The sequence below is a fragment of the Centropristis striata genome, chromosome 4 (assembly GCF_030273125.1).
Source record: "Centropristis striata isolate RG_2023a ecotype Rhode Island chromosome 4, C.striata_1.0, whole genome shotgun sequence".
In the NCBI taxonomy this organism is placed as follows: Eukaryota; Metazoa; Chordata; class Actinopteri; order Perciformes; family Serranidae; genus Centropristis; species Centropristis striata.
In genome coordinates, this window is record NC_081520.1 from 38,084,354 (window position 1) to 38,108,512 (window position 24,159).

General features: G+C 39.5%; 2 protein-coding genes across 2 annotated transcripts in view; one reads left to right on the forward strand and one right to left on the reverse strand.

Moving 5' to 3' along the window:
- Positions 1–13,302, reverse strand: part of cbl (Cbl proto-oncogene, E3 ubiquitin protein ligase) — a 42,301-nt gene extending 28,999 nt beyond the window's left edge. The window contains exons 1-2 of the mRNA XM_059330838.1: positions 12,791–13,302; positions 7,472–7,719 (exon numbers count right to left, since the gene is read on the reverse strand). Of these exons, the coding sequence (XP_059186821.1) occupies positions 7,472–7,719; positions 12,791–12,937 (395 nt within the window). The 5' untranslated portion in view covers positions 12,938–13,302. The remainder of the gene's footprint in view (positions 1–7,471; positions 7,720–12,790) is intronic.
- Positions 13,303–13,799: 497 nt separating this feature from the next.
- ccdc153 (coiled-coil domain containing 153) lies at positions 13,800–19,969 on the forward strand. The gene is made up of 6 exons (XM_059330850.1): positions 13,800–14,150; positions 14,239–14,307; positions 15,575–15,694; positions 15,930–16,022; positions 16,129–16,259; positions 18,660–19,969. The coding sequence occupies exons 1-6, from the start codon at positions 14,036–14,038 to the stop codon at positions 18,795–18,797; spliced, it is 666 nt and encodes a 221-aa protein (XP_059186833.1). The 5' UTR covers positions 13,800–14,035; the 3' UTR covers positions 18,798–19,969.
- The last annotated feature ends 4,190 nt before the right edge of the window (positions 19,970–24,159 follow it).

Sequence of the window (24,159 nt, forward strand, 5' to 3'; positions counted from 1 at the left end):
CATCACAACCAGTGAGCTAACCGCTAAGACTCCCTGCTGTGGCAACTAAAAGAGAGGCAACACGTTTTTTCCGTGATTCATCTCGGTTTGTACAGAGAGATGAACCAAAAAGGCAGCACATTTAGTCAGAGTGAATGCAGAACAGCAGTGGTGTGAAACAGCACTGTGGCTGTCTATGGTATGAGGATATGCTACAGTTAATCATCTCGAAAATGACACATTGCAGCTAAAGTTCAGTTCTGGCGTATGAGTGTGCGTAAGATCCAAACCTTGAGAACCTGGGCCAAATTAGGCCAGATTTTTCCGGGCTTAATACTTACTCATTTCTTTGCTGGTAAAGTGCACAAATTAACAACAGATAAGTGACTCACTTACAAAGAGCTATTTATCAAAACTATGTGTGTCACTTCCGTGGGAAACAGAACACATTAACCAATGCGTCTTTTATCACCTTCAACATCATTTATTTAGGGAGTTTGATAGGTAAAATATTAGTCCTAGACCAGCAGGGAAACACATGCAGCACATGACTGCCTGAGCACAACTGTAAAACCTCAAACCGATACACTGGCATGAAACTGCCTATGCAAAAAATGTTCAAATTTATTAACAAGTTTTATCTTTCATCAAACAACCCCTGACTGTTTATGTCTGTTCTGAAACATAAGTGGGAGTAGCTACGTCAAACTAAACTTAGCCCAGCAGCTACTGATAAAAGAGGAATTAATGACAGCCATGCAAATCGTCTCCTGTAATCGGTTTGATCTGACATCAGTGTTATTCACCAGTGCATTTCCTCATGGCTCCATCCAACACTACAAACAAAGACCTTTCCTACAGTAAAGTGATAAGATGGCTTTTCAGATAGTCAAAGGAGAGAGCTGTTCTCTCAGAGGCAGACCTTTGTTTCACATGGACGTCAGGTAGGTTTACAGAAAATAGGAAGTCATATTTTAGGATGGGGCCCTCTTGGTGATGCAAAATAGAAATGGCCGCAAATGACATTTGCAAATACCAGAGGTACTGTACCATACAATGCCATGTTTGTCTCTGTCCACAAAGGCTTGACTACATAAATCATTGATGGCACAGGAGCACTTTACTGTAAACAGCTGCAGAGGGAGTTTAATGCTCTGATATTTTCGTCTAGGATTGATGGCTTTAGAAGGATGTGACCCAAGCAACAAATTAAATAAACTCTTAGAATCATATCCAAAACACAAATGTACAGACTGACAGTCAGGTGATGTGACTAGTAGCAACAGCAGACAGAAACTGTGTGGAGGCATTAGACAAAACAGTGCCAAGCACCTGCCCTGACCCACTGAAAGAAAGGCCTCGTACACTTTGTTTCAGACAAAGACACTAACAGAGTTATTTGGCTTTGGGGAGTAAAACACACCCAGCGTTCATCTTAGCAGTAAGCATTTTATTGTGCACTCAAATCTCTTAATCACTTCACAAGTATGCACATTATATACAGCAGTAACTACACATACTAAAACATTTATAAAAGAACTGTCATGATGAAAGGCTCTTCATGACACCTGCCAAGGAAGCCTTAACAGTAGTTCAGCTGCAGGGAAGGCTAAATGAGTCGAGGCTTAAGGAAGTTGCTTCTACCGACTATTGTAATAACATCACTGAAACATGTGTGGAATGTATGTTTCTATTGTGCAAAGGATTGGAGCTGTATGCTGTCAGCAAAGGAAGGTGGGGATGATGGAAGTTAAGAAAGTCTCCTCAGGCTGAATGCCCCGAGTAACGTTACCATCTGCTGCTCCGAGTGTGGAGCTCTGAATAACAGAACTGTATATGCCAGCTCTGGTATCAAGGTAAGATTGCACAAAAGCTACTTTATATGCACACACCGCCAACAGGACAGGAGTGTGAATCACATAAAGTTACAGTAGTTTGCCCCCAGTTTTGACATCTCTCAACCTGACGGATGGCCAACGTTTTAGGACATCAATTCATACAATAGACTAGGGGTGGGCGATATAGCTAAAATCTTCTATCACAATACATATACGTTTATATCACAGTAACTGTTCTTTAAATTCAATTAAGAGGTGGTTTAAAATAACATGCTGTACTTTCTGTATTTTCTTTGATACTCCGATAGGCTATAAACAAAAACAAATGCCTCACATGAGACAACACAGTGAAACTCAAATCCTTTCAAACTGGAAGCCTTAAGGTACCCGAGGACAATCATTTCAAGTGTAACAGGTTTTAAGGTCAACAGGATAACTCCTCCAGCTCTATATTAACAACTTCAATCTCCTTCTCCTGCCCAATTCAAGTTACTTGCAGGCAGCTGGATTTGCAAGTTCACAAGACCGTGCGAGAATCACACGATCACGCAAGAACAGGTACCGCATTGAAACAGCATTGCCAAATCTCTACTGTTTGGCACATTTCTATACTATACCAGTTTTTACAGATTTGCTAAGCCAGTTTGGGGATGAAAAATGTGAGTGAAAAAAATAGAATTAACGCCTTATGGTTGTATTCCTCTGCCAACCAGGCAAGTTGCAGTTTACATCCATGTCTGCCCAAACTTGAAATATGAAGAATTAGTGCATTTTTTTGGCAAAATGTAGATGATTCACACATAAAATGTCATCCCTTCATCATTTTATCCTGTTAGACATCTGTGTGAATTTTTATTACAAGTTGCCAAAAAGATGTTTTGTGAAGTCACGGCAACCTTTCACCACCAAATTCTATGCTGTTCATTTTTTAGTCCAAGTGGATGTTTGAGCCAAATTGAAAGAAATTCCCTCCCAGTGTTCCTGAGATATCACATTCACAAGAATGGAAAGAACTAACAACTAGAAAAATAATGCCTTGGGCCGTGACTGAGGCCGGCATGGAGGCATAAAAATTCTGGATGTGAAAATGTTCACATCACTCAGCTCTTGTGAAGTGTACTTACTGGGTTTTAAAAAACAGCCAACTGCCATATTGCCACTGACTAGCACAGAATAGGTGTCTAAAGATAACATACAAGATAAATTAGACCACAAGGGATATACACCCATCTACAAATAATATGTACGCCTCCAGGTCATTTTCTGCAGTGTAGACTGTCCCACGGTGCAAATGCATCACCCTGCAGCCTGTAAGCCCACCACTTCCTGTGACCAGCTGGCCCTATCGACGGTGGTCAGGATGCAATGGCAGCTTAGTCCAGGAAGACGATCAAACAGACTCTCACGGAGAGGTCAAAGCAGTATCCGGTTAGACCAATGGAGGAGGGGGTTAAAGGGCTTTTCTGAGGACAAATTGATCAACCCTTTTACTGTATTACTCTGCCTAGGGACGGCAGAATATATAATGTTTAACATGAAAGTTTCCTAAGGAGATTAATACACTGGCTATAGACGACGCAGCTGTGTTTAAACCAAGAGGAAACTCAGAACACGACAACATGTTCATTTCTCAACACAGAACATTTAACCAATCCTAATTAGCGAAGCTTTTCATCAACAGACCCCAGTTACAACTTGCTAATGCTTCTGCAGAAGTCAAATACTGTGTTGCACTGAACCACTGTTGGTAGTTCATAAGTGGCTTATTTAGTAGACAAGTAAAAAGATAAATGTCTGCCAGCTTTGTGTTGGTGGCTTTTGCAAACTTCTTGAGCTGAAAAGAGTAGTTGATAGAAAATTAAATCAGCAACAAATTAATCTGCAAATATTTTGAAAAACAGTTAATAGTTTCAGTCATTTTTCAAGCATAAAGTCAAATCTTTGCTGCGTTGAGCTTCTCTAATATGAGGATTAAAAGTCTTGATTTGAGTCTCTGGTATATGATAGCAAACTGAGTATTTCTGGATTATGAGTCAGTTGGTTGCACAAAACAAGCAATGTGATAGACTACAGTCATTTTTTTTTCAACAAAACACAATTTAAATTGGGATTATAACAGATAATTAACTAATTTTTAAAAAATTTAGATTATTTGATGAAGAAAATAACTAACACTTAATCTGCAAATTATTTTCTTGATTAACTGTTATGTCAGTAAATGTCAGATGAGCCAAGATGAGGTCATCAAATTGCACATTTGGTCCGCCCAACAGTTTGAAACCAGAAAGAGACTCGGTTTATAATGACATGAAACCAAGAGTGGCATTTAAGAAGCTGACAGCAGCAAATGTTTGGCATTTGTGCTTGAAGTGATGATTATTCAATCCTCATAATAGTTAGATTATTTTTATGTTGACTAGCCAATTGATTAAGAGACACTTTGAGCTCTAGTTCTGGCCAAAAATGAAACATTTCACAGGTTAATGTGAAAAAAAAACATTTTTTTTACACTTGGGTGGAAAGTAAGAGGAAAAAAAGCCTAATTTCTGTGCAGCGATGTCAAACCTGAGGCCAGAAAATGTCTGAGTTATGCTGTTTAAAGTCATAAGAGGAAGTAAGTGAAGCAAACAAGGAGGAAGTGCTGACTGTGTCGTGTTGATTCTGACTGAATATGGGCTGTCAGTGTTAATAATTAAGTCTCGCTTACAGTCCACTCACTTTCACCCTCACTCTCTCCTACTGTGAACAACATCGAACCCCTTATCGTTCCCTCTCCACCATAATTATAGAAAAACACTGCAAATATACACCACATCTTGCTCACAACTCGGCTTCTATAAAAGACTTCACAGACTGTTGCTCAACAAAAAAAAAAACAAGCTTTTATTGCACTACCTTAAATCTACTTCATCCCTAAAGCTAAACAATCTGTGTGGGACATATGGGAGCGGGGGGCTACACACATAGAGGCTCTAAATCTCTGGGGAAGACATGGTGGAGAAGTCTGTACGGCATCACAACACAGCATATCCACCCACGCTGCTTTCAGGGCTCTCATGAGACGCTCAGATCCTTCACTCTTGACTTGGAAAAAAAAGCTATTAAGCCACAGTGGAGCCCCGTTCATTGTCATTAAAGTCAATAACTATCAAGCGCTGATGCTGATTGAAGTCACAGTGGTGGAAAAAATAAGTGCCAGTGTTCTCATATTTTAATTAAGGCTGAAATGGAAAACACAGTTAAAAGCAGTGTATCATCACACTGTTCTTTCTGCAGAAAGGCAGTGAGATAATCTTTATCTTTACTGTTCAACTCAGCCATGTGCTGAGCTCAGCTGCAGCCTAACCACAGACTAGTCCCTCTATTGCCTCAACATCATTGGTTTATTCTATAGCATTCTTAAGTGGGCTGATACCCATTGGTTAGTGTCACTGCCACTGCCTTCTCCACACAGACAATAGCACTCTTTGTGTGTAATGCCTGGCTACTGTGTGTTTGTGTGTGTGACTGAGTGTGTGTTTCCTCAGCTTCTACTTGGAATTTCTTTCTACGCAACCTTGTGGTGCACTGAAGTGATGATAAAAATATAGTACACAGAGGAATAGTTTTCAAAAATTACGAACTGACATCAAACACCAGATCATGGTGAATACTGCTTCCTCTTCTCTCTTGTTGCCCTTTAATGGTTTTTTTCTGGCGGCAAGATTACCGTCATAGTAGCTGAGAAAGAACAATCTCACTGAGGAACTGAGCAACAAGATGAGGATGTATAACAAAAGACTGGTTAGATTGAACTATTGCCTAATCTTCTTCAACAAGTAGCAGTTCAGAGAAGAGACCGCGGGTCAGGGTTATCTGTTAAGTAAGTTCAGAGAAAGCAACAACATTTCTAGAAGTTTGAGTGGCCCTTTAAAAAAATCTAATTAAAGGCCAAAATCTAATAAAAATGAATGAAAACGATGAAAGGAAAGGTGCAATATATTTTTTAAAAAACACTGTCACACAAACCTACTAATGACCTCCTGTCTTCAATAGTTTTCATGTTCTTTGTACAGTGATGTCCTATTTATCTACCCACTTAGTGTGCATTGCTCCAAAACAATACAAACCAGCTTTATAGACATCTGAATAATCTCTAAAGCCTCCCTCTACTGTGACTGAAGTCTCTACAGAGATGATGTAAATCATCTCCTAAATCCTTATGTTAAATACTATAAACATGTCAACTCTTATTCATAAAAATCGATTTACCCATGAAGGAAAGGACTGTCCTTTTCCACGACTGCATGGCAGATCAAGTAACCAGGTTGTAGGAGTTGAATATATAACCTTTAAATCAATATGATGCAAACTGAAATAAAACTTCTCAGGCTATATATAATACGGCAGAACAAAATATATTTAGCGGGTTACGTAGCAAAACAACCCAGTAATACACAAAACTGTGCAAAGTGGGGTTAAGATTGTTGGAGAAAACCATTTAAAATAGAAAATATGTCGTTGTTGTTGTTGTTTTTAATGAATGACTGAGTGACCCAAATTTTGGGTCTTTATTTAACCCCCCTCAAGCACAGTTTAAAAAAATCTTTTGTAAGTCATTTTTTACTGCAAGAAAAGAAGAACCCATCCCAGAGGCAGTTCTGGAGAAAACCCTTACTAGGATCATTTATACTGGCCCACATTGTGTATGAAACTCTCCCTAGAGGAACCTAATGAGGGCTATCTAACTAAGTCATTACATACTGTACATAAAGTCTGCTACAACTATATTTGACAGCATTTGCCCAAAGCATGCAGTGAACCAAAAGGCGTCTGTGGTGGTGATTCAAGCAAGGAGGTAAGAACAGCCCCATCCGGCAGCTAGTCTGGCCCCAGAGAGCCCACTCATTAACACAACAATAACTTTGTCTTGTAAGAAGCTCCATTTTGTCTCAAGGTCTTCTGTGGTATCTTTTGTCTTCAAAAGAATGCCTTTTTCCCATTAGGTATTTTTAAACAAGAGACATATCTCATTAATTACACAAGTTCCGCCAAACATACAAACAGGACAAACTGCTTATAATATTATTCCCAATATACGCGTGTCTGTTTTCAGAGAGACAGAAACAGATCACTGAATGTAAAGGGAAAGGAAGAGATAACGGCGGAGGCATTGTGTGATTTCAAAAAAAGAAAATAATACAGTAAGACAGCTACACGGAGATAAAATGTTCAAGTAGATGGTAGAGATATGGAGACACAAAAACAAAGCGACAGGCAGGCAGGCAGCTGTAGATTGAGCGCCATTCTGACCACACATGCTCACATGCTCAAACCACAACACCTCTCTCCTCATGTTTTGATACACGTTGAGCTACAACCACGCTGGCGGCTGGGGATGGATGCAGTTGTTCACTCTGTGCCTGTAGACTGGTAATTATTCTGACTGAATGAATGAATTTGAGGTGTGAAGTCACCGTGATGCTGTGGATCAAGAAGACTTCACGCCTCAAAATCTCCTGTTTCAGATCACTTTATTAAAGAGTCACAACAGTGGCTCAGGAACAGTTTAAGAGGAGAGCAGAGAAACAAAAAGGAGCCACTGTTGCATCATTCACCCCTCGAAGCATATCTTAATGCAAACAAGCTGCCATATTTGCATCCACTTTACTCACCTGGGTTGTGAGTTCTCCTCGTACATGCGTTCCTTGCCCTCCTTAAACAAGCTGATGGTCTGCTTGGTCTTCTTGGTTAGGTTCTCCATGAAGACCCGGAAGTACTCGTTGTCCCCCAGAGTCTCCATTTTGCCCTCATAGCGAGACAAGATGGTGCGCAGGTGCTGGTAGGTGTCTGGCAGCAGGTCCAGGATGTAAGGGGGGCTGTTCTTCAGAGCCAATTTGGGGTTTTGGCACAGGCGCACCACCTGCAGAAAGGGAGGATGTGAGGGGGAAGACGAAAGTTAGAGACAAGAAGTAAGGTAGGTGAGAGAACAGTGAGACAGAAGATGTGTTTGAAAGAAGGTGGTGAGAGAGAGGTTCAAGGAAACTGACGAGGAAAGGAAATCGGAGCGTTGTCTAAAACGCCAGTGTGCATTTTCATTCTGTACATCAGTAAGACATTATTTATGTCAAATAGTCTTTTCTGTATTAGAGCACTTATCTTTAGTGCAAAATATTGTCAGTGCGCCCAGATAGAAGACATGCAGAACGGAAAATGCCAACAAAGTGAAAGACAGAGAGAAAGGCCTTTAAAAGCCCTGTCAGACTCAAGCTAGGAGCTTTCAGACTGTGGCAAGTCTACACATTAAATGATGGAATGCACTGTGTATCATGGATTTAATCTCCTATGGCTTCATGAGTTATTTCATCACTGTCACACTACTTCCTCTTGTATCTTCTCAAAAAAAAATGAAGGTTGAACAGGACAAAGGATTATCTGCATTCACCCATGGATAGTGAAAAACTGTCTTGATTTTTTTAAAAGTAATTCAGAAGTCTTCTTGTAGACATGCACAGCAATGCGTGCGCCTTATTATGTGACTACCATGTCAATAATCATAGGTCACAGCAGCCTGATTCTGCATTTCTTTAGCATGTTTAGAGAAGCTGTTGATGTGTTTACACTTCCTCATTTCCATCCACACAGCCTTTACCACTTCTGGCTGGGAAATAAACCCCAAATTTGCTCAACATTTGAGCATGACTGCCTTGCAAATTTGAACAGCTGAAGCTGAAGATTGTGATCCTGACAACGTGGATATAAGCTTCAACTACACGTCAAAAAATAAGCTTTTCAAGCATGAAAAAGACAAAACAACACACAGAAAAAGATGTTTTTTAGGGACACAAAGTCAAACAGCTTGACTAACATTAATCATCGACCGTTTGAGGGTGGATTCTGTAATGAGTAAGCAGCTAGAGACAATCTATCATCTTTTAAATTAGACTGCCTTATAAAACGTGGAAATTTAGACCTCCCCTTTCCATGGTCAGTTTACATGCTTGTTCACCAGACTGCATGAATACATGTTAGATCCTCAGTAATATTCAACCTTTCCTCACTTATCTCAGGGTACTGCTGCACTGTGTCTGAGTCACTTCGTTGACCATTACAAAGACACTGGCGGGTAGCCTAGAACACTGAGCTCTGTATGATCGCTGTCATATTTACCGCTACATTTAAATCTTACTTAACTGCATGATTGCTGAGACACAAAACTACACAAACAATCTAAAATTCAGGGTGTCGTGTCCTGGTTTGAACCTGCTGTGATACATAGCAAGGCTGTCAGCATTAACTGTGACCGAACAATTACGTGTCAACAACAGGACATGGCTCATTCTTTTGTAGATTTGACCAAATTATTGTCTACTAATTATGTGTGGTTGTTAGAAAGAAATATTGCAGGAATTGGAGTTTGAATTTCCTTGCCTCCTCTTTTTGGAAGCTATCAGTTTGGCACTATGGGAAAACAAGACTTCAAAAGGCCCAGAACCACATAGATTCATCAATTATCATCATTAGTAAAATTATTTTATTTTTATTTTGTAAAGAAACTCAAAATTTCAACTTCATGGGCTTCGATGCCAAAACCCCTCTGATAAAAAATGAGCTACTTGTTTAATCCTGAACTGTTACATGGTCATAGTTTTTCCCCATACAAATCTATTTGATACAATTCATCAATTTTAACTACATTTCTTCATGGACAACCATGACTTAACATCTAATTTTAGTTTATTACCATCATGTCTGTTCAGCAATAATGTCTGACTTAAAAGGGACATCTCGTAAATCCACAGCCCAAATGAGCCATACTTCATATACTGAGAGTGTAACATATTAGGAATATTTGAATTCATATTGTAAGCGGACTAGTTGGTTTATCATCACAGTATCAAATGCCTCTGAAAAAGAATGAGGTCACACTTGACCGGTAGGGTATTTTAAGCAGTACTGATTTAACAACATGCAAAACGTTTTTAGCATGTGAACCTTCGTTGGTGTCCGAACATTAAAGGTCATCTTCTCATGAATACTGAGTGTAAAGAGGTGAAATATTTCAGTACATTAACATCGGATCTGTATCAATAACTTTTACAGATTTACAGATAATAGTTTTAAACAGACACCAAGAATCACCAGGGTGCATAAATACTCTTTTCAGCACCAAGAAATGCAACTACCACAATAGACTTTATTAAGATTAGTCATGGGGATTATCCATAATACATTCAGCATTAGACTGACTAGATAAAACTAGCAAAGCCCTGATGATTTCATCTATTTAAATAATTTCAATTACAAAACTGAGATGCAACTGAAGGAGAAAGAAGAGCTTAAATATGCCTTAAAACAACAGTCTTCAGTATACTATAAGGATAATGTTTATACTTTTAAGTATCATCTGTGTATTTGGTTCATTTGTTTGTGGTTGATATCTGTGTGATGTGACTACATGGACAACAGAGCTGAAAGGTAATATGCTGTCAGTGTCATTACCTACACCTTGTCCTCATTCCTTTAACCCTTTTTCAGGCCTCCAAACACAGAAGATCTGCACTAGTTATGTTGGAGACCAGATAAGACCGTTGCCAAGGTTTCACCACTAACATTATCACTACCATGCAAACTCATGTACCCATAACTCAGCAAAACACACGTGCATGTACGCTCATGTACAACACCACTACAAATGAGTGCTCTTGTATGTTATTCACGATCAAAACTACTGTCTTGAAGTAATATGTTGACTCCCTCCAAGCTAAACTGCATTCCACTCATCTATTTTCTCAGTTCCAGCCTCTCCTAGATGGCTGTACACCTTGCAGAGACCTAGAATGTTTTGTGAATCAAGTTCCAAGTCATTTAAATGTTAACCAGCTTGAGGAAAAGTTGGCCCGAGTATAATTTTTGTTAGACTTGGCAATAAACACGTAATTTTGTGTTTCCTTGTTTCTGCTCAGCGCAGCACTCTGTCTCGCAAATCGAAATAGAAAGGACTATTTGAGGATTACCTCCATATTTTGGATTTCACCATAAGGCCAATGTTTTACAAGGAAATCTGAAGATCATTGTGGTTGTCCAATGGATTTAAATCAATGTTTTGGACGCAATAGTAACTGCTGTCATACTACACTTGTTCAAGCTCCAACACAAAGAAAATTTGTCCACCAGGCACTGTGACTTGTAAAACACAAACTAAACAGCCATTTTAACTGCAAGACACAACAGTGAAAAAACAAAATATACTGTTTCAATCTTACCTCCATATTGACATAAATATAATGCAACAATAAGAATACTGATGACTTACCAATGTGCATATGATTATACATGGACTAATCACTGTGAATATTTCCTAGTTTGACTGATAGTTTAACTTCTGGTTATGATTAATTAATAGCTAATTGGCCTGCAGTTTGTAGCAATGCAACAGCAGTAATTACAACCCCAAATGGCTAAACTTTTAATGCTTTAAAGTTTCATTTAAAGCTTTAACTTGATGCAGGCACTATAGCTAGACACACTTTTGATCAGTTCATCACTAATTTAACTCAAAAGCTAAAACACAGAGATTCAGTTTTGTATGCTGAACAGTAAGAATAGGTAATGTAGGCAACTCTGAGGGGGAAATAACTTCATGCTTTTGATAAAATTTAACTTAGTCCTGTGCGGGAGGTGATTTCAGAGAGCAACTGCATTATTATTCTGCAGGTGTTCTTTATATGCCGGGTTGTGGTTTCCTTTTAAGACGAGCAGAAAAATATTTCCTCTGCTATTTTAAACAATCTGGTGTAGTTTGAGCTGTTTCTAAGGTAAGATGCACTTTTTGTCACCTTGTTGGTACTGCTTTCAACTCTTTTACTGGGTCAGATGTCATATGGTAAATTATTCTCATACTGTAAACTGCAAAAGCTAACCTGACTGTGCAGGTGGTTAAAGTGGTGTAAGGTCAACTGTTCTGTCATTTTGTCTGGATTGCAGACAGACGAAAACTTTCGAAAAGAGTGTCAGACATTTACTGAGGACAAAAAGAAAAAGAAAGACTAATGTTGCAGTGTTACTTCTGTTTTCTTATTTGTGTTAGGAACTGTACCTCCTCAAATGTGGAACACAGCCTGACCAGGCAATCAACCACAGTGGAGCAAAATAAACTGAAATGTGGTTTCTTAATAATAGCTTTGTAAAAGGACTTGGTCTCTTAACATCAGAGCTCTAAACTAAGGCCTCAAAGAGGAAGAGGAGACACAAAAGGGTGTCTTGTCTTCCTATTCACTCTAATATTGCTGTGTGAATCTCACAGGAAACTGGGGGTCAAACTGTTACAGACTTTTTTTTCCGAGAAGTGAAGCTGTGAAATGAGTCTCCCCTGTGAAAGAGCATAATTGGCCTAGTTAAATGGACACATTTCTTTTCTCCCTAAATGCTTAGTTACAGTTTCCATGAGCTGACAGACAGTTGACTGCAGCTATTCAAACAACAATGTACAGGAGAACTGTTGCTGTGCAGTTCACTGCCATAAATTGTCTAAATACGATTCCTGTTCAGCATGTCTTTACGCCCACTCCTCTTTCTTTGTTAAAGCTAATGTTTACCATACACCAGAGTATCAAAACGTGGTCAAACAAGCTAGTTGGACTAGGGTATGACAAGTAGAGTCACCACAGAGTGAAACAGCCTCAGCAAACAGATGTGTTAAAGAAACCCTTGTTCTGTCCGTGGGCTAACGTTAACGTTGAGCTGGTGTGAAAGTCTCTGTATGTTCTCTTGGTGTAAGGAAGCCTGACACATTAAGTCCAAAACAATACAGTTTAGGTTAGCAAATTAGCTAACGTTAGCCAACTATGTGTTCCCCAGCTGACTAGCTTACTAACGTTAGCAACGCCAGACTTAGAGCAGGCGATTAGCTAGCTTAGCGCTAGTTAGCTGCGGTTAGCTAGCACCCCTAAGCTAGTTAACGGCTAGTTAACGTTTATCATTAACTTACGTACCTTGTCCATTAGTTTCCAGCATTTCTCCACCGTCTTTTTGTCCACGGCCCCGGGCTGGTGATGGGAGTGGAGGTGGTGATGGTGTGGCTGGAAGGCATCCTTCATCATGTTGATGAGACCCCCGCCTTTCTTCAGGTTCCCTGCCATGTTCGGGCTCGGCTAGGGTCGGCCAGAGCGGCAGACAGGCGAGGCGAGGCAGGGCAGGGGGGCAGGGGGTCAGGGGGACCGAACCGCCGCCTGGACTTAGCTGGACCGGGCGATGGTGATCCGGCACCCCCCGACGAGGACAGCGCCCGAGTGGCGAATCCGAGCCAGGGTCTGACGGGGGGGTATAGGGAGGGAGGGATGGCTATTGAATAAAGGCTCCCATCAGTAAACCTAGCATCAGTTTGGTCGGATAAATGTCCCGATTATGGCTCAAACAAGCACCTCAGCCACTCACACCCTGCGAGAGCCGCTCTGTGCTGCAGCTAGCTGTGTCTCTCTGCAGGGACCCACGCAGACCTGTCTCTGCTCGCCCTCAGCTGGAGGACAATGGCACCGTTTCCCTGCCCAGAAGCCTTTTGCGGAATGGAGTGTGTCCTCTCCTCTTGACAACCCGCGATGTCGTTCCCCTTTCTTGTCAGCGGCAGCAGCTCTTCTCGCCTGTCTCGCTGTGTCTTGACGGGAAGTTCAGTGTCTGTGTGACAGTGTGACGACACAGAGCGACGACTGAGGAGAGGAAGTTACGCTCAGAACTGTGACAACTTTACGGGCGTACACGAGAACAGGGGTGAATAAATAATTGTGGGAATTAAATATTTTTCAGTGTTTTTCTGTTTTCCCCCCCACCCCCCGTGACGTGTATGTGCGGCCCTTTCCTTTCCTGAACGTCCCCTTCCGTTCGCCCCCACCCTCCTCCTCAAAACCCAAACTCCACGCCTTCTCTGTGCGCGTTCACGAGGCATGAATGTAGTCGGGTGCGCGCCTCTGCCTGTGCAGCATTCATAAAACCTTAAAGAGATGCTGAATGCAGCCTTGGATTCCCCCAGCGCGGGCCTTGGTCACTCCTGACAACAAAGGACGCTTTGACATGTCTCACTAAAAGTAAGGATCCAATTACACGGCTTGTGTGTATGAGCTCAAAAGGCAACGGTGCCCCCAGTCAAGTTGTGATTGGCTATAATTAAAGTCAATCAGTCTGGACACCTAGTGCCGTGGCAACTCACTTGGCAACCAGTGCCCAGCAGCAAAACTCATCCCTTTATGTTGTCAGTGCACAGTTTGTATCCTCAAAGGTCTGAGCAGGCGGCCTCACAGCAAGCAAACATGCCTCCAAAGAAAAAGACAAAAAAGACCACAAAGAAGAACCCTGAAAAAAGTAACATTCCTCATGAGATGATTCACATTTCTGGCTTTTGTGATATTAAGTTGCATTTCTTTTAACGACTATTGTTGTCTTGTTGCAGGTGAAAATGACTTGGAAGCAAAGTACAGGCGTAGTATTCTGGATGTAGCCGTCCTACAGGATCACATTGGTGAGCAGCAATTTTAAGTTGTATGTGTTTAGGATCAAACTAACTATACAGCATACTAATTACACATTTTACTCTCTCTCCCAGGGGCAAAGTAAATATGACTTACTATACTCTATTATGCCTTAAATTGTAGCAATGCCTGACTTACCATGTTTTAGGGCTACAACGAATGAATAATAACATTATTGATTAATTTGATGACTATTTAGTCAATTAATTGATTAATAATTTAGTCTATTAATTGTCTGAAATGGGAATCAGAATTGATAAACAAACTGTCTGTCAGTATCTGCTGTGAAACCACTTGCGATCAACATTTCTAGGAAAACTATAAGTAGATTTAGTCAGTTTAGTGGTTCTGTGTTACTTTTCTTTTCTGAACTAAACTCACATCTGAGGGTGTAATTATTATTTTTCAGATTAAGTTTTTACACTTTTTCGAGCAGCGGTGGTAAGTGCCTCAAAATGCATTTACCCAAGTACTGTACTTCAACATAATTTAACTTCTTGCATATTTCATTTCATGCACATTTCTGCTGATGTTCCACTACATTTCAGTGGAGTCAAAAAATATTGTGTGAACATAAAAAAAATGCATTGTTATAGCTCTCATGGCTATTAAATCCCTCCATTAAATAAAATGCTCCATGTTGGGGCTAATATCCAAAAGCAGCATTTTTTTTTTTGCAGCAGTGCATGTATTTGAGTTTCTTTTGCAGGATAAAAAAAAATTGCTTTCAATTTCAATCATGTAAATCAAAAGCAGGACTGAAAACTCTCTTATATCACACTTGATAACATGTAGCCTGTCTTTTTCCAATAATTTGAAAATGTAAATGACAGTTATTATTTGCATAAAATCAATGCTCAGTTGATTTTTATGAATCAGCTATTGATAGTCTTAGACAATGGCATTAAAATTGTATAAATTGAATTGAGGATTTGGAGAATTGTGACACCTCTATTGTATATGCTTGTATACTTCTATTTGGGTTAGATATTGAATGCAGGACTTTAACTCGGAATGAGGGGTGAGAAGTAATCTGAATACTTCACCCTCCAGTGTAAGCTAGTTTAGCACCATCTGCTCTAATGCTACATGTTGAAGCATAATTGGATACTTAAGCATGTACCATTCACAATGCTTTAGCTTACCTATGTAAAATATTGACAACAGAACTGTAATTGGAGTATTAGAACAAAACAAAAAAAAAACTACCCTCGGTGTGTTCATTCTTGCATGCATTTGCTTGTGTGATTACCACAGCGTTCCAGTGCGAGTCTGTAAAAACGGTCCAGTCTGATAGAATTGACCTGAGGCGACGCATGAGAGACATGGAGCAGAAGCTGCAGCAAGAGAAACAAGACCGCAGGGACGTCAACTCTGGTACGGTACAGACGGGGCATGAATCAACAATTAGCCTCCCTTTTAATAACCTGAGATAAAGAGTGGATCCCTTTGGGAGTGGGGACAAGGGGCGTGTTCGCCAAGGTTAGGGTAATTCTCGAAGAACAAAAAGTCTTAATTAGCTGGGTGCCTAAGCCGGTTGCTGCATTAGTCTTACAAAGTGAATCACCAATAAAAGCTAAGTCTGACATCGTTGACACAAATGTAATTTTAGACCTCAGCCGCCAGTACAAAACCATGCAGACAGAGCTGACCAACAAGGTGAAGAGGATGGAGAAAGAGGCCAGCCAGCTGAAGGAAGAACTTGGTATGAATGGATCCAATTTTGACATATATAATAATAGAATGAACAAAAATAGTTTTCAAATTAAAAGTGCTGGTGATGACTTGCCTTTCTGTATTTGCTTGCCTAGTGTTGTGTCAGGAAGAATTAAGGAAAGAGAAAAGAGAGCGTGAGCAGGTGGAACGGGAGAAAGACGCCACCATAGCTGACCTCCAACACAAGCTGGACAACATGGAAACGGACTATGAGAAGATCCTGCATGTGAGTTACAGAACAAGCTAATACATACTGGTTTACTGAAGCAGAGGGTTGGCCAGAGGCCCCATGAACTGTAAACCTGCATGTACAAGTATGTGTGAGGTTGGTTGGATGACACTGTGGAGCTGTCCTTGTTAAATGGAAGCATTGACCACATTCCCACTTTTCCACAGTAACTTAATGTAGCTTGGTATCCAGTGGCGGCTCTACACAGGGGCCTACAGGGGCCACTGCCCCTGTGAAGAAGCCCTTGGCCCCTGCTGTGGCCCCTGTGTGAAATTAATAATAAAATGAACAATTTATAACGATGGACGACGGAACAATTCTTCCCTGTTTTTTGTTTAAACAATATCTCATTGTGCACAAAGGGAACCCAGAATGTGTACAATAGTTTAATTGTGCAATAAAAGCTTGTGTATATATAAAAAAGATCATTCTCACTATACTGCACTTTCAAAATAAAAAAAAAGTAATTGTGCACAAAAATGACAAATGCCATTGTCGTGCAAAAATAATTATTGTTGGTAAGTCTCATTGTTTCAATCAGTGTATTTGTATCTTCCAAATATATTTCAATGAGGTTTTTAAATAAGCTAAAATAAAGGGTTTGAATGCTTAAATATCATCTTTGCTGTTTTTAATGTGCCCCTCTGATTAAACACTGGCCCCTGCTTGGCCCCCACAGTAAAACTGGTCTAGAACCGCCACTGTTGGTATCATTTTCAATGTCTTCTCTAGTGCATATCCTGAGCAAACAACTTGGTCTAAAATGTATAAGATGTGACTTAAATGACATTTAAGCAAAATAAATGATAAGATTATGTTATATACTTGTGGCGCTGTGTACTTACATTTTACACTTCCAACTATTTTTGTCATGGCTCATATGGCCGCCTGTGTCATATCCCCCTTCGCGCATGTGTCAGCATTGTGGTAGTCAGCCAGTGGCTGTCATAAAATTTACTATTTATCGAACCACATTTTGACCCACTTTTAGATCTTTATCATTTTTAACTACATATATTTTAACAGGATGAAGGATTTTAGTCACCAGACATCAAGATCTAATAACGGTTTTGGAGAGGAAGGGATCTCTACAGATAATTTGGTTATCTGTAGAGATAACCTGGTAAAAACCTCCTGAAGCTGACTGCAGGAGCTACAGGCACCATACTGAAATTGTCTTTTGTTAATGTTTTGTTTGAGAGACCCTTAGCTGCAGAAAATTACACATTGTGTCTTTAAAGTTGTCATATAATGTGTAGAATTTTTATATCAATGTCTCAACTTCAAAATTATTGCTATGGCAAGAGTTTTTGTCCATAGAATAACAGAACATTCCTAATGAAAAAGGTTGTTGCCAAGGTTTTTGTTGAGTCACCAATGTCGGAAAATCTGCAGTTTTACATATAGGGGCTTTAAGATATAGTGTGATATTGGGCTTTTCTCTTTTTGAAGGCAAAGCTTGTGTCAAACAAAAAGATAAGTATGTATTGGAAGTGACATAATTAAAAAAAAGGTGCAGCGCAGTAATCCGCTTTCCTGCTGCTCCACAACTCACATGAAGGAGAATGCGTTTTTTTTTTTTTTTACAAGAGTCTTAGTGTCATAACACGTGCAATAAACCTATAGGTTAACATAACATTGGCTTCTCCACTGTCACTTTAATGACAACAGACAGCACTCTGCTGGAAGTGGCTTTACAAAAGCCTCAGACAGTTCAGCCTTCACCCACCTGTCAAAAGCAGGTACTTGGATGCCTGAGCAAAGGTGAACATGAAACTTAAATACTCAAATATTTGTTAGGACTTACAGGTTTTACAGATCCACAGAGCATCAATCTGCAGGTTAACAGGAAGGTATTTTGTGGTTGGTTTAAGGGTTATATTTCCTTGGTCCTACTCGAGTGTAACTTGTAAAGCTTCAAGCATCATGCATAAGTGCTCAAATTTTCAGCATCCACAATAATTTCATACAAGTTTAACCTGTAGGTAAAGTAAATCACTTCAACCAAGGACAATAAGGCCTGAGTTGCGAATAGCAGAATCTTCTATTAAGGCGCAATGGATGTGAAATGAGGTCAGTATTGACCTTTTATAGGTACAGTCCAATTGGCTGAGGCAGTAAAATGCAAATTTCCAATACTCAGATCTTCAAAGACAAGTGGTCAAGCCTGGATCCCTGTAAGAGGCCTCAGCCTGCGATTATAGATGTAGGATTTTAATTTGCAATTACCATTATTTCCCTCCTTCCCTCTATGACACAGAATGTAATTATGCCTCTTCTGCATCATCCTAAAACTCATCAGAGTTAAAGGTGGTTTGGAGAGGAGAAATATCAGATTAGACAACTAAAAATCATTTATTTTATCTTGTATGTCATTTTCCCCCATGTTTCCTGCAGGAGACTCTGGACAGCCTGACTTCCCAGCTGTCTGTGGCTCGACAGGGATGGGAAGACAAGAGCACAACCCTTCATCAAAACTACAAGGAACTGCTCTCCGACTTTGGTCTGAATGCACTGCACATCTTAAAGACATGAGAGCAGCTGCTCTTCTCAGTGACACACACTTGTTTAATGTTGTATCTCTATATCTCAGTTCTATTTGAGCCGGCTGTTGCGTCTGTTTGGTTCAATTGAAAGTGACGTCTGTGACAGTATCAATTTGCAACTCACAACTTAGTATGCCTAACACACAGATGGATGCTCTTATTATGGGATTTTACCACCAGAGTACAAAATAGACTTAGAAATCTATGCATATATTCAGTAGCTCACCATGTTGTGTCTGTAATGTTGTCTAATGCCCACTAGATGTAGCAAATGACTGTTTACGGTCAGTGACATGATGGCCAGAATATCTTAGATACCCAGTGTTTTATATGTATCAATACTTTTAGTTCTTAAGGGGAGACACTACAGGTGAATAGGGTCATTTTTTACTTATGGATATCACCATAAAACTCCCCCAGTTTGTTATTTATATTAAAACAATATTTTTTGCATTATGCATTTTCTGAAATGTTATGTTTAGATATACAAATGAGTTGTGAATTTATTAAATATGTGCTAAATTCCAGGACATATATCTGAACATTGGATTAAATAAATTTCAAAGTTATTATTTTACTTGGTTGATATATTAGATTCAAAGTTTTTGTACTGAAGGATAGCTCCTTTTATCATTTCATGAATCAGAAAATACTGGCAAAGGAAAATGAACAAAATCTTCCATAAATCAGGGTATGAATGATATATAGACAATCCTCTCTGTGAAAGCCTTCAGAATGTAGTTAGGAATAATAACTGATAAGTTTGGTTTTTATGAAGTGTAGCTGAAGTTGAGATTTATGGCTCAGAGCATGAGAACAAATTCATTTTGAGAAAATGGCCTTTAAAGATTTCATACATTCTTAATGAAAATGACTATTTGAAGACAAACTATTGTATATATTTCAAAAACAATATATAACATTTAAAACACATAATAGTGTGTAGGAGAGTGGGAGCTTTCTGATAATGCCTGTGATGACGAGGTTTAGACTATGTTCACGCTACTACACGCTGCAATAGAACACTGACTTTTAGTGAATTTAGGAGAAATCTACAGGCATAAATTGATCAAATATAGTAAAAATATAGACCTAAATGTTTGTTTTGGATGTTTTCTTTCCACTATTCTGAAAGAAAACATTTTATGGGAGAAAAATAGCTCAAAAGTGACCATGCATGAAAAAAATTTTTTGCCTGCAGTGTCTTGCCTCAAGTCAAATAAAAGCCTGTGACAACATGATATGAAATGAATGATACAGGGTGACACTACTGTACTTACACAACAGTAAAGACTGCCACGATCTTACAGCAGGTAGGCGTGTAAGCAAAGCTTGCAATGTTGATATAATTTTCTCAGGCCTGTTTTTTTTGCTGAGTCAGTGGACCAGAGGCCAAATATAGTAACAGGCAACCGAGCGTGAGGTGAAGCTGGCCACATGAGCCACAGAGACGTGGAAGCTACAACACCACCACTGCTAAAATGTAGTTACAGTGGGACTAAAAGTTCAATATGACAACAACAGCAGCAGAAAGGCAAAATAACAGTTAATGATGCAAGAATTATGACTTAGCTGCCCAGCATCAATAAAACCTGACTTCTCCCCTGGGGAGCCAGATAAACAGATTTTACTTCCGTGCCTGTCATTTGTGCGTCTTTTTCACGGCCCAGTGCAGGTTTTTTTAGCCTCTCATCTGTGAGGTAATGAATCATTTACCCAGGGATGAAGATAATTCTGGGCTCTAATGACCAATTAACACAGAAACTCAAGAGGCCTTTATCTAAAAACCAATATTTTCTCCTCGAACCACAAGCTGTTGTTGCCCTCAGAGGGTATGTGTTTCTGCTTGTTCAGGGTTTAATGGGGTTCACTGCAGTCGTCCCAGTGCTCACAATGAGATAAGAATAGTGCACCTGTTTGGGGGGGAACACAGAAAAAGTATTTATTAGCAGTGTGTCTCATAATGTTCCCCCTACTGAAAGGTAACTATAAAATAGCCTATGGTGGTCAGTGGTGGAAGAATGAATTACTAAGTACTAAAATAAAGTAACAAGTAACATAGCTATGTAAAAATATTCCATTACAAGTTAAAGTCCAGCATTTAAATAGTACTAATACGGTATTATCAGCTGAATGTACTTTAAGTATCAAAAGTTTTTAAAAAAAAAGTACATTATTAAGTTACATTACATCATTAGATGGTTGATACTGATGCATCAATACATGTGTAGCACTTTACAGCTGGTGGTGGTGGAGCTTGTCTTAATGCTATTGGTAACGCATTTTAATCCAATGTTTTCCAAACTAGGGGTCGGTCCCCTCCAAATGCTCACATGGTAAATCTGAGGGACGATTTATGGGGTAGTAAAGATGATAAATTAAAGTTTTTTTTATTAAAATCTTTCTTATCTTTCTAATCTTTGCTTTTTTGTGAAAGCTTGGATAATTTTAACTTTTTGTGTCTAAAACTGTATTTTAAAAGAAACTCTCTGAGATGTTCAAAGAAATGTCTTTCGGTGGCAAGTGGTCCAACAAGATCTCCAGCCTAAGTGACAGAATGGGTCATTTGTTAATATCACCCATAACGACACATATGAATGTTTGTCAAAGTGACACATATGAGTGTTTTGCGGTTCGCGGTACAGAGAGGAGCGTTCTAAAAATAGTCATTATACATACATGTATGGTTTGTAGTTGTGAAAAATACGGCCGTTTTGTTGAATTTAGGCTACAGTAGCTGTGACCTAGGGTTAGGGAGAAAAAAAATCCTGGTCAGGCGTTATAAAAGACAAAGTAAGCAAATGTACATAAATTCCGGAAGTGAAGTATAGTAACTGTATCCCACAATGGACACCATTCAGTGCTTATATCTCTGATCGGACACATCTGCAATGCCGTACTTTCTGGTGTTTCACGGCCATTTCGAATTAGATTGCCACAACCAGTGTAGGTATACTTGATTTATACATATTTTAACAATCAATCAATTACAAAAAGTAATTCTGAAGAGAGAAAGTAGTAAGAACGCTCAGGCGACACACAATCTTAAAACTACATCTGTACTATTACTGTACTGTATTTTATTGTGAAGGACAGAAGTAAGGAACGGTTGTGTTGATAACGGTGGCACTCATTTGGCTTACCCAGAAACATCCAATTTCCCATGAAAAAGCAGCCCCCATTGTCTGACAGCGAGGAGATGAGAGTGAACGGTGTGGGATACAGATAGCACACGGCTAATTCACACGGCTAATTCACCGGTGTTAGCGTCCTTTTGCCGAGTCTGAACAATATACAGTCTGAACGACAAGGAGTTAGATTCTAGTTTCACACCACTTAATTAATTGGAAACATAACATGATCATTTATATTAGTAGTTAATGTGAAATTATGATAGAATGTTAGCCAAACGCTGTCCGATGTGGGATACAGTTACGCTAGTTACAAGGGTGTCGTGACTACCGGAGTCCAGTCTCAGTGGTCCCAAGCCAAAGGGATCAACTGGTTTTAGCTTTAACAATACATTTATAACAGAATCACAAGTTTTTAGGGGGCGAGCGAGGTGGAGCCATCTATTGTTATGACGAACTACAACCAATAAATCCTTCCATTTCTGTCTTTACGAACAATACTTGAATAAAAGCACTTCAACAACTTTCCATTCCTGGTAGCAGTATATTACACCTAGCAAGTATATACTTAAGGTGTTGTATATACCTTTCTCCTACAGGTTTGCCAACTCATCATTAATCATGACCACCACGGACAAAACAGTGTCCGTGGTGATTGATGAACTGCTTCTAATTTGAATCCCGCTAATGTTTGTCTGCTATCATCGATGCATTCGCTCAAAGACAGATGGTGCTTTATAGAAAAGTGGAGTCATTAAAAGTGACTGATGTCTTTGGACACTTCAGTCTTTGGAACTTTAATCCAAGGTCAACACAGTCTCTCTGCACCAACATTCAACACAACTTGTGTATTGTGACAGGAAATAAATGAAGAGAAGATGCGGCTCTATTATACAGTACTCAGTTGAGCAATTTCCCGGTTAAAAGCTCGTTGCTTTAATTTTCCTGATGAATACCTGACAATGAGTGCTGGCTTCTGCACTTCCGCTGGAATTTTGCCTCGGCTATGTGCTGCGTCTGTTCCGCTTTTGGGCAATACAACGAGACGCGCTCCAGCTGATGAATCAAGATGCCCACACTGTGATTTCCCATGGAGGCAAGTGCAGGAAAGAGATCACATACAAATACGCCCACGCATACACGCATTCACATTCCAACCCACCATACTCACACATGCACACAAAACTCTGTAATCAATGCTCCCCATCTGTGGGCCATCGATCAAGGCAGGAATGAATAGTGAGGGAACGAAACACAAAATAAATGAAGCTCCATTTTATTTCTCTGAAAGACAAACAATGCCAAGATGTTTTGGTCAATATGTTCAACAACAACTGTCAGTGAACAAAAGGCTGTATAACAGCCTTGACAGCATCTCACCTTGGAGAGAATTCTTGCACTCTGAATACCTTTTCTTTGAGCACACAACAACAACAAGCCTCTTTGCAATTAATTGCTAGCAAATCAATAGGAAAGCTCTCACTTAGTGTGCACCAGTCTTACCATGAATTAGCTAGTTTCCTCTGATAGTCTGTTGTGTCTTTCAATTGGTGTCCTTAGAATGAGTGCTCATTAGTGGCTGTTATCAGGCGGATGTATACATGGACACTTTTAACCTTGGGGGATCTGCTGTCAGACGGGAGAAAGAAGTTGGTTGACAAAGGGATGCATTGGAAATGTGATGAATAGAGAGACAGAACAATTGCTATTAGAACGAAGCAAAGCAAAGTGAATGCAAAGTAGGGCTGCAACTAACAATTTTGTCAATATTCTGCCAATTATTTTCTGGATTGTTTAGTCTATAAAATGTCAGAAAATAGTAATGATGTCCATTCCAGTTTTTCAAAGTCCAAAGTGATGCATTTAATGTCTTGGTTTGTCAGTCAAAAGCCCAACCCAAACATAATAAGTTTATTATGATATAAAACTGAGAAAAAGAGGAGAGCTCCATATTTTAGACGCTGAGAATCACATTTTGTTGTTTTTCTGTTGATTGCTAATCAATTGATCAATTTGTCGTTGCATCTCTAATGCAAAATTATACACCCAAAAATATTCTAAAAATGCCCAAGGTTTAATGTTTTGACCTCCTAGAGCTGGACTGTGAGGCTTAGAAAATATACATTTTTTGTGAGCAAAACACCAAAGAAAACATTTATTCACAGGGAATGGGCAGATAAGAAAGTCCCTCTCCAAGTGTAAGGGATGTGAGCTGCTAGC

What these genes read in the sequence shown, in the direction of transcription:
- ccdc153 (XM_059330850.1), top strand. Translation starts at nt 14,036, where the DNA reads ATGTTGTCAGTGCACAGTTTGTATCCTCAAAGGTCTGAGCAGGCGGCC. An exon ending in AAAGAAGAACCCTGAAAAAA is followed by an intron (nt 14,151 to 14,238) that starts GTAACATTCCTC and finishes GTCTTGTTGCAG; the next exon opens with GTGAAAATGACTTGGAAGCA. An exon ending in ACTATGAGAAGATCCTGCAT is followed by an intron (nt 16,260 to 18,659) that starts GTGAGTTACAGA and finishes TGTTTCCTGCAG; the next exon opens with GAGACTCTGGACAGCCTGAC.